The 9,439-nt window shown below is 41.8% G+C and overlaps 1 protein-coding gene across 1 annotated transcript in view; it reads right to left on the reverse strand.

Moving 5' to 3' along the window:
• nmnat2 (nicotinamide nucleotide adenylyltransferase 2) overlaps positions 1–9,439 on the reverse strand; it is a 22,701-nt gene continuing 13,262 nt past the window's right edge. Inside the window, exons 2-11 of the mRNA XM_061243696.1 lie at positions 8,402–8,490; positions 7,648–7,715; positions 5,121–5,199; positions 4,813–4,936; positions 4,345–4,425; positions 2,899–2,943; positions 2,096–2,172; positions 1,138–1,239; positions 738–805; positions 1–318 (exon numbers count right to left, since the gene is read on the reverse strand). Of these exons, the coding sequence (XP_061099680.1) occupies positions 216–318; positions 738–805; positions 1,138–1,239; positions 2,096–2,172; positions 2,899–2,943; positions 4,345–4,425; positions 4,813–4,936; positions 5,121–5,199; positions 7,648–7,715; positions 8,402–8,490 (836 nt within the window). The 3' untranslated portion in view covers positions 1–215. The remainder of the gene's footprint in view (positions 319–737; positions 806–1,137; positions 1,240–2,095; positions 2,173–2,898; positions 2,944–4,344; positions 4,426–4,812; positions 4,937–5,120; positions 5,200–7,647; positions 7,716–8,401; positions 8,491–9,439) is intronic.

Genomic DNA, 9,439 nt, shown 5'->3' on the forward strand with positions numbered 1-9,439 from the left:
AGCGCGGTCGGGCGTGGCACTCTCCGGCACAGTCCGGCACACCAGCAGACCCATGAGTCACTATGATACGGTTAGGAGAGACAGAGACACACGGCTCCCGTACATGGAGAAGAAGAGCAGGAATAGGAAGAGTATAAGTTTCACACAGAAAACGAAGAGAGTAAAGGGGGGTGGTGGGTTCTTCCCACCCCCCTCCCCGGCCAGCCCTGGACGCTCTATCCAGAGGTGTTGATATAGAGCTGGCTCTGCAGGATGTAGTCGATAACGGGCTGACCCAGGTAGTCCACCACGTGGCCGTCTCCGTGCTGCAGGGCCAGTCTGCAGGACAAAAGGAGAAGCACACATTTAGGAACCTTCCAGAGTCCCCCCCAAGAGACGGCAGTGCAGCCCGCAACATCAACACAAAGGGATACTGCAGAAATATACGTGGACCATTCCTAGCAGCTCCCAGCTTCAGTTTGTGCAGTTTGGTCAACAGAGGTCTATAGAGAAAAATTGAAGAGTCTTGGGACACAGTGAATTTAAGTAAAGGGATGGAGATGGTACAAGCAAACATCTTCAATCATCAGTACACCGTCAGCTCCTGTCCTTTGTTAATTTACACAAAATATTTATCATAATTCTCATAATAGATTAATCATGTAGTCTTTAACATGTCTTGAAATACAAGCGTTAATAAAGCAAACAAGGTACACCTTGGTATTGGTGATGAAGCTGGCAGACATGGATTCACAAACCTGCTCTTGGTAGAACTGACGATAGACATGGGGTGGTTCATGTCATCTTTGACCACAATGATGTTATCCTGAAAAAGAAAAAGCTTTTGTCTAAAACAACCAGTATTCTGCTTGCTGTTGCCATCCATTCATAAGGCACTTTAAAACACAACAAAACCTTCTAGAGATACTGTAAAATACAGGGAAAACAAAACAGTGCAAATCGACTGAACATGAAATGAAGCGAAAGATTCCTAAATGTTGGCTCCTTATGTCACCCAGTTCAGTTTTGTTTTAAACACTTTGACTTGTGAACAATACAGTCCTAAACATACACTGAGTTCTGAACAAGAGTGTTTCATACGCACACTGAGCTATGTGTATAATATATATATTTAAGCCTTTTAATATTTGTATTTACCTTGTACTTGCGGAGCACTGAGGAATGGTTCATTATCCTCTCTGTATCAGCTCCGTCACGAGGCACCACCACAATCCCAAAATCCCCCACGATCACCTCCATCTAAGAAACATTGAGAAACATTCCATACTGCTTGAAATACTGTATTTCAACAGGACATTTGCTTACATTTTGTAAAACATATTCCCTCCACTTTGGAAATCCTAATCCTCTTTCTAGGGCAGTCCTGTTACAAAGAAAAATCTCAGCCACCACCTCTTTTGAATGTGGGGTTAGTCACAACCTTATTCACCGGAGAGGTGAGTGTGGTACTGGTATTTTGGGCATGGTTGGTCAGGCTACTAATTCTGTGCATAAGAGCATTTTTGTCCTGATGCATAATTAGTGCCTAACATCGCCCCCCGGGCTCTTGGACCATTGGAACACTCCAACCAGACCCCCACCTTGTGGTTGTGGACTGCTGTGGCCCAGCTTTTCTCCTGGGTCCTGGTTCATGCCCACACTATAATGCATCCTGGAGCGACAGATTCGCCCCCCTCCTCTCTGAACTGCATACTCTACCTCCATCCTGTGGAGTTGATTACCTGCTAGCTTAATACCTGAACTGTTACCATCTTAATGTATAGGCCAGCGGAGGATGGGCATCCCCCTATAGCCAAGTATAGTCTCAACATTTCTTCCCATCGGGGAGTTTTTCTCGCCACTGGTTTCTCTCCTACTCGGAAGTCATTTACCTCATATGCTATTTGGGGCCCAGCAACATTTTTAGAACCCTCAAGCATTTACAGTGAATCAGTTTCGAATTTTGAAGAGAGAGGGAGAGTTAAGGATGTGGAGAGTTTGGAGGAAACAGATAATTAGCTTTGTAAAACTAAAGGATAGAGAGAGGGAGAGGGAGGGTTAAAGCTTAGAGAGGTGAAAAAGATGAGAATCTGGAAAGGGAGAGGAGGAGACTCACGTCACTGTTTTTCCAGAGGCCAGGGATGCAGAAAGATTCCAGCAGATCACTGCCACACAGGAGGAGAATGCGCAGTTCTGCAAAATACACCAGCAACATGCCCTTTTACTGCACAACTCTGTGCTACACACACACACACACACACACACACGCTACACACACCAGCAACATGCCCTTTTACTGCACAACTCTGTGCTACACACACACACACACACACGCGCTACACACACCAGCAACATGCCCTTTTACTGCACAACTCTGTGCTACACACACACACACACACACACACACACACACACACACACGCTACACACACTAGCAACATGCCCTTTTACTGCACAACTCTGTGCTACACACACACACACACACACACGCTACACACACTAGCAACATGCCCTTTTACTGCACATCTCTGTGCTACACACACACACACATGTGCTACACACACCAGCAACATGCTATTTTACTGCACAACTCTGCGCTACACACACACACACACACACACGAGCTACATGCTATTTTACTTTACAACTCTGTGCAACACACATACACACACAACAGCAACATGCTATTTTACTGCACAACTCTGCTAATTTTTTATTGTGTAGACACATAGAACAGCTGTTTTATAGTTTCAACATAGCAAAACAAAGACCACTAACACGCTAAATGCAAAATGCCTGAATCAGTAACCTTTGCTTTGTTGTAACATATCGTCTCATATATTATTCAGTACACATCTGCTTTAAGTGCTCATCGAGTGATCAAAAAAGATATCAAGCGACCAAGTCATATTAGCATACCGATTTCTTCATATCGCATGGCAGTGCCCAGGTTAGCATTTTCATCTGTTCCAGACAAACACAAATAGAAAAAGGAGTGATTTAGAGTTTCAGAATTCTCATTCACATGATGATCCAAGGCCTCCTCACCACCATGTAAAATGACTGCACAGCCCATTAAGTATTCCACACATGAATAATGTACCACATTACCGCCGTTATCCAATTCTGGTTGGTATCAAGCGCAGGCAGATGCACACTAACATGACTATGATGGGCATTGTGCATTATAGTTATGCTTTCTCAATAGTTGTGTGTACACAGATTTATATCCTCAAACCATAATAGGCCTAATTATGATATAGCCCAGCACCATAGCATCTGAGACAGCTATTGATCAAATAATGGACATCATAAAATAATCCATCATAAGGCAGCACTATCATAGACAGAAACAATTTGATAATTGAATACACAATGCATGCACTTCTGGCATTAGATGAGGGGTCTTCAAACTAGTTAATATATGACTGGGGGATAAGATATTTTGTATCAAATGGCTAAATAAGAATATGTGAACATAACAATATTCAAGAATATGTGAACATAACAATATTCACGCAGTGATGACTTTATTAGGTACACCTGCACACCAGCGAAACTGACAGGAAGGTGAGAGTAACACAAATAACCATACAGTAAAACAGGGGTATGCAGAAGAGCATCTCTGAACATAGAGTGTCAAATCTTTAAGTGGATAAGCTACAGCAGAAGAAGACTTAATATGTCGATGTAGCCGACTTAATAAGTGTTCACTGAATGTATAACGATGATAACAGGCCATTCAGACCACATAGGCTCACCTTTCCAGCAAGTACACACAAATTACATTATATACAGGTGAGTACAGTTCACTCACTCACTCACACACTCACTCACTCACTCTTTTATACTCACTCACTTGCTCACTCGCTCACTCACTCGCTCACTCACTTGCTCACTCACTCACTCGCTCACTCACTCTCTCACAATCACTCTCTCTCTCACTCACTCACTCACTCACTCACTCACACACTCGCTCACTCACTCACACACTTGCTCACTCACACTCACTCACACACACTCACACATTCACTCACACACTCACACACTCACTTGCTCACTCAGTCACTCACTCACTCAGTCGCTCACTCACTTGTTCACTTGCTCACTCACTCACTCACTTACTCTCTCTCTCTCACTCTCACTCTCTCTCTCACTCACTCACTCACTCACTTGCTCACTCGCTCACTCACTCGCTCATTCACTCACTCACTCGCTCACTCACTCACACACTCACTCACACACTCACTCACTCACTCACTTGCTCACTCACACACTCACTCGCTCACTCACTTGCTCACTTGCTCACTCACTCACTCGCTTACTCACTCACTCACTCAGTCTATTCCCGGTGTTTTGACGTACCCACAAAGGTGAAGCGGTCACTGTGGGGACGAACGCAGCAGATCTTTCCCAAGCTCTCACTCATCTTCCCCCAAAGCTTCACTGCAGAACAGGAGAGATGTACAGTACAGTATAGCACGTTTGTGAACAAAAAAACTACTAAAAACAGTCTACAAACTGGACCTTGTGAGTTCCAGGTTGTAGGTTTGGGTATCATTTTGAAAAACAGTTTCCCCATAAATCCTGGGGTAAGAATTCAAAAGTATAAAGCCTACTAAGAATGCGTGGCCATTACCTAATGTGAATTAGCCTGTATACGTTCATCCCATTACCACCAGTTTGATTAAGTTAAAGTCTTTGTACGTAACCTGTGCTATAATGTCTCAAAATTCAACTGTGATTAAAATGGATAAAAAATGGATGAAAGTTAACTGCCATTGGCTTTCTGCTCAGCTGCTAGTGTGGCATGTACAGAGTGCCATCTCTTGCCTGCAGTGGGCTTGTTGTTGATGTTGTTGTTTTCGTAGATGGGTCGGGTCTGGTTCTGAGGCTGTCCAATCACTGGAGTTGTGGATGGCGAGTTAACGTTGGAGAGAATACACCCTGTCACCCTCTAGGAAAACAGAGAAACACTCATCAAATTTAATTTTGGCCAAACACTGAACCATTAAGCCCTAATAAAGCTGTCACCGCAATCTTACCATACGGCTGATGGAATACAAAGTCTGTCGAACATGGGCATTTGAGACATCTAGAGTCTTAAAACAGTCGTTCGTTTTTTGGTGGGGCTCTTGTACCTTCATGAGGTCACGGTGGTGTTCCAGTACACTGCAGGTGGTCTGCCAGGTGTCCTGGTAACACTCCCAAGGATCCACCCTAAAACAGGATTACCCATTACAGCAGATGACTCTACATTACCCATTGCATCACATCACTACTCATTCGATCAGAGGTGAGATCTATTTTGTATTTTTAAGCACAAATAGAAACTCCTCCCTGAAGTTCCAGAACAAATTCCAGTCCCCCAAGTTCCAGTCTGTACCAGTGCAACATAATTTGGGCTTGCAACTCAAAGGTTATGGCTCGTATTCCTAGCTGGGGGGCTTTCCATTGTACCCTCGAGCAGGATACATAGCCTGAATGAATTCAGTAAAACATCCAGCGGTATAATTGGATTGTATGTCCGAGGAACATAGCAATAATCTGTGTAGGCCCCTATGGATAAGCATGTCTGCTAAATTCCAAAATTTTATCTAATGCAGCAGAGGGCCATACTAGCGTAACTGGTGCAGGCAGTTTGCAGGTACCCAGTCCGCCAGGGGAGTAAACAAGCAGTAGCGTGACATCCTACCCAGCCTCTTGATCTTTACATCCTATAATTTAATATGTCCCACAAGGAAGAGCCTTAATACAACAAAAGACCGGTACATGACTGTAATCTGCAGCCGGAGCAATTCTTAAACACCACGACTGCTGCTCTAAAGTCAAGATTATATCTTATTCATGAGGATGAATGATACATACATTTACATGATAAATATGTAGGTGGCATTCAGGAAGAGGGGAAAACACATCACAACTGCTGACTGTTGAAGAGGTGCATCAGAAATTAGGTTAGGCTACTTTAAAATGCTATTTTACCCACTATTTACATGATGTTTGTCCTAAAAGGCAGTAAGAGATCAATCAGTATATGTATTCCTGAGAAAAACTTGTGTATATGGACAATTTTCATGATGGACTAATGCCAGCAAATATCCCTGATACACAAGTGCAGACAAGCTTCTCTGGAATTTCTTATTCAGCTTGGTTATAAACGAAACCATCCCAGATTTGCTGTTTTTGCAGAAATGTCTGATATTATGAATGTCAGTTCTGAGATTTCTATGCGGATTTTAGAGAAAGGTAGAGCTCGAAAAACACCCCAGGCAAGCTTGGCAAAAAGATAGGATTGTTTTCAGTTGGCTGGGAATGAAGTCTAGGGAGTACAAAATGTACCAATAATCAATTACAGAGAACAAGGAATTTGGGGGAAATGTCACTTCAATACAATGGTCTTAAATAGCTCAATTCTTTGGCTAGGAGATCACATTGATTAACAGAGCAGGGGGTATAGGTGATCAAAAATGAAAAACCCAGAAAGGCAGTGTCTATATTGACATTTACTGAATCCACCAGGCCACAGGGGTCTGGTATGATTGATGAGCTGTCTGAATGTAAGCAAGGAATGATCAAAAAGAATTCTCTGTAAAATGTGGTCACAGCATGCAGCTATGCTTAAAACCGACCTTCAGCCATACATAGCCTGCTACTACAGTACACTGCAGGAGTCAACTGACATTCAGCAGGACATAGTCTTCTTCTACACTGCAGAGACTGCAGCATTTCAGAGAATATCAGCAACACAAAGACCCATAAACGCAAGAATAAATAAAGCTAAATGAAGTAATGGAGGAAAGCCACCAGAGATTCCTGGTTCCTTCACACTCCATGATGTAATTTCCTTTGTGAATTTGTGAAGCTCTGTGCAGTCTGGGGAATAACACTGCTTGGTTACACAAGGTGATGATGTCACCAACATGCACATTTATGCTTCACATTTTGTTGAGACTGGGATCAAAAGGTACTTCAATGGTAGAAACAATGGCTAAAATTGACCTTTGGCTCTGAATCCAATCCATATGTGACATGATACACAAACAAAGACTAGCTGGGAAAACATACCTGTGCTACTTAGCAATATGAAATAAGTAAACAAAATTAAACAAACCACTCATCTATTTCTTCTGTTATTATTCCTTTTACAGGCACTGAAGCCAAGACCTCAGGTATTGTAGATGCACGATCATATGGGAATAGATTATCTCTTGTGTACCTTCCTCCTAGTTCCAGACTTTAATGGTAAAAAACTAGATTATTTTTTTTATTTTTTTTGTTTATTTCATTATGCTATGGAATCAAGTGCCTACTGTATCTAGATTATGGTCATTGTCCATGGAATTAAACATTTACATATAGCAGTTAATACTGCTACAGGTATAGCATTCAAATGCAGCTTTCCCCCAACATGTAATCAAAAGGCTATTGGTCATTACTACTCCATTAGCCATTTATATATAGCATCTTGCTGAACACTGTGTTCAACAGAATGATCATATTCTGTACTCTTTTTTTTTTTTTGAATACCTGGAAAGGTAGACCCCGCTCCCCACCCCAATTGCAGATTCATACCTGGAATGCTCTGGCTACACTGCCAGGTAACACAGAAAACTGGCACACTGGTCTGATCCAATCAGAGTTCACGCTTAAGCCTGGCACACTTACCTGATCCAATCAGAAGACTGCACTGCAAGTTGACACATAGTGAGACGATGTCTGCTGGGGACCAGACCCTGAAAAAAGAAAAAGAGAGAGAGAGCAATTTCAGCCATTGGCAAGGTATCTTTGATCATCTATAATTTAAATATGAATCCACTCTTGTGCATCTATAACTGCACTATATTGTCATATACTTCAAAAAATATGAAAACGGTTTGTCTGTCACAGAGCAATGTAAGTGTTACCCATTTTTCACACAGCAATTGTTTCCAATCCTGCTGCCCGGATGTGACCCGGTAGGGTTACAAGTACCAAATTTCACATCAAATTCAAGTTCGATGTGAAAGAAATCTCTACTTCTGAGCTCTCACTGAGCACCTCTTTCTGTCCTTCTTTCTATCTAGCCATGTTTTCCCCAGAAAAGTAAAAGCCTTTGAAGTAGAGAGGGCAACTTCCTGTGACTGTAGATTCATTTCTTCCCTCTATATGAAATATTCATTTTTTCTCCTTTGTACTGGGAGAAAAGTGGGGCAAGCTTTGCATGCATTTCAGAAATGGGCCTCAGGAGCATAGCATAGAACTGGCAACAGTTTACATAACCAGCCCTGAGCCAACACTGACAAACTGCAGACACACACAACCAGCTGTGCAGCTCTGACACACTACATACTGTATAACACATTGACAATAAATGCACATGCAGCCATTAGGTGAGGTTAGCGTAGCTCAGTGGACAGTGTTGAGGTGAGTAATCTCTTACCGGTTTTCCATAGGAGTCATGGACAGGTGAAATAATGCCTCCAATCACAATGAACCTCCCCGTCTTGTGCAGATATTCTCTGGCTTTTTCTGCAAGATCAGTTACTACATGTGAGATGTACTGTATAGAAAGCACATGTCAGATACACAGCTACCACTGGTGAGTTCTATAGTTATCACAAGAGATAAGATCAAAATTTGCAGACAGCATGAAATTCAAATAAGAAAGAAGAAATGAATCCCAAATAACATACACAGCACCCCCAAAATAATTAATTGAGCTGCATTGAGAAGACTTGAGGATAAAATGGAAGAATTATGGATGTAAAGCTCCACACTGCTGCATCATGCTGCTTCTCCAACTGCTGCATTGTAACTATATACACTGAGGATTCAGAGGCACTGATAGGCCTATTATGTTTCTTAAGTGATTAACAAGCCTGTTGAATTCCTATAGCCCATAGAGTCATCAATGCCAGATGATAGAATGCCAACAAAATGGATGCTCTATTTACAATATTCATTTCTGGGAACAAACTGCTTTTTAAATATAAGCATGAAGAGAAGCAGTAGAATGTAAACGTCTCTTTTTAACATCAAAACATCAGTAAACGCAAGTTTGATTTACAATCGCCACATAAATTCAGGCTGTGACAGACAAGCATTATAATGAGGTAACAGCCATTTCCATATGAGTTTTCAAGGCTGTTGGCAGCTCTACACTGTTGGTAATTCTCAATGGAACGGGATTTGGGGAAACTGTGTCGACACAGTAAATATAGTGTTTAGCTGAACACTAAATACTCATTCAAGCATCATATGCACTGCATTTCCCCCAAACCAAACCCCATGCAAATTTGCAGCAACAATAATATATGTAACTGTGCATATGTCATGAAGTTGCAGGGGTTTCCTGAAGGCAAATGTAATTAATGTTTTATTAATTTATTCTTGTAATGCCTGCAAGTTGTTTCCTTTTTATTGCCAATATTGACAAAATTTGTTTTATAGAACATGTTTATTTACTGATCAGTTTTTG

Source organism: Conger conger, chromosome 5 (assembly GCF_963514075.1).
Source record: "Conger conger chromosome 5, fConCon1.1, whole genome shotgun sequence".
NCBI lineage: Eukaryota > Metazoa > Chordata > Actinopteri > Anguilliformes > Congridae > Conger > Conger conger.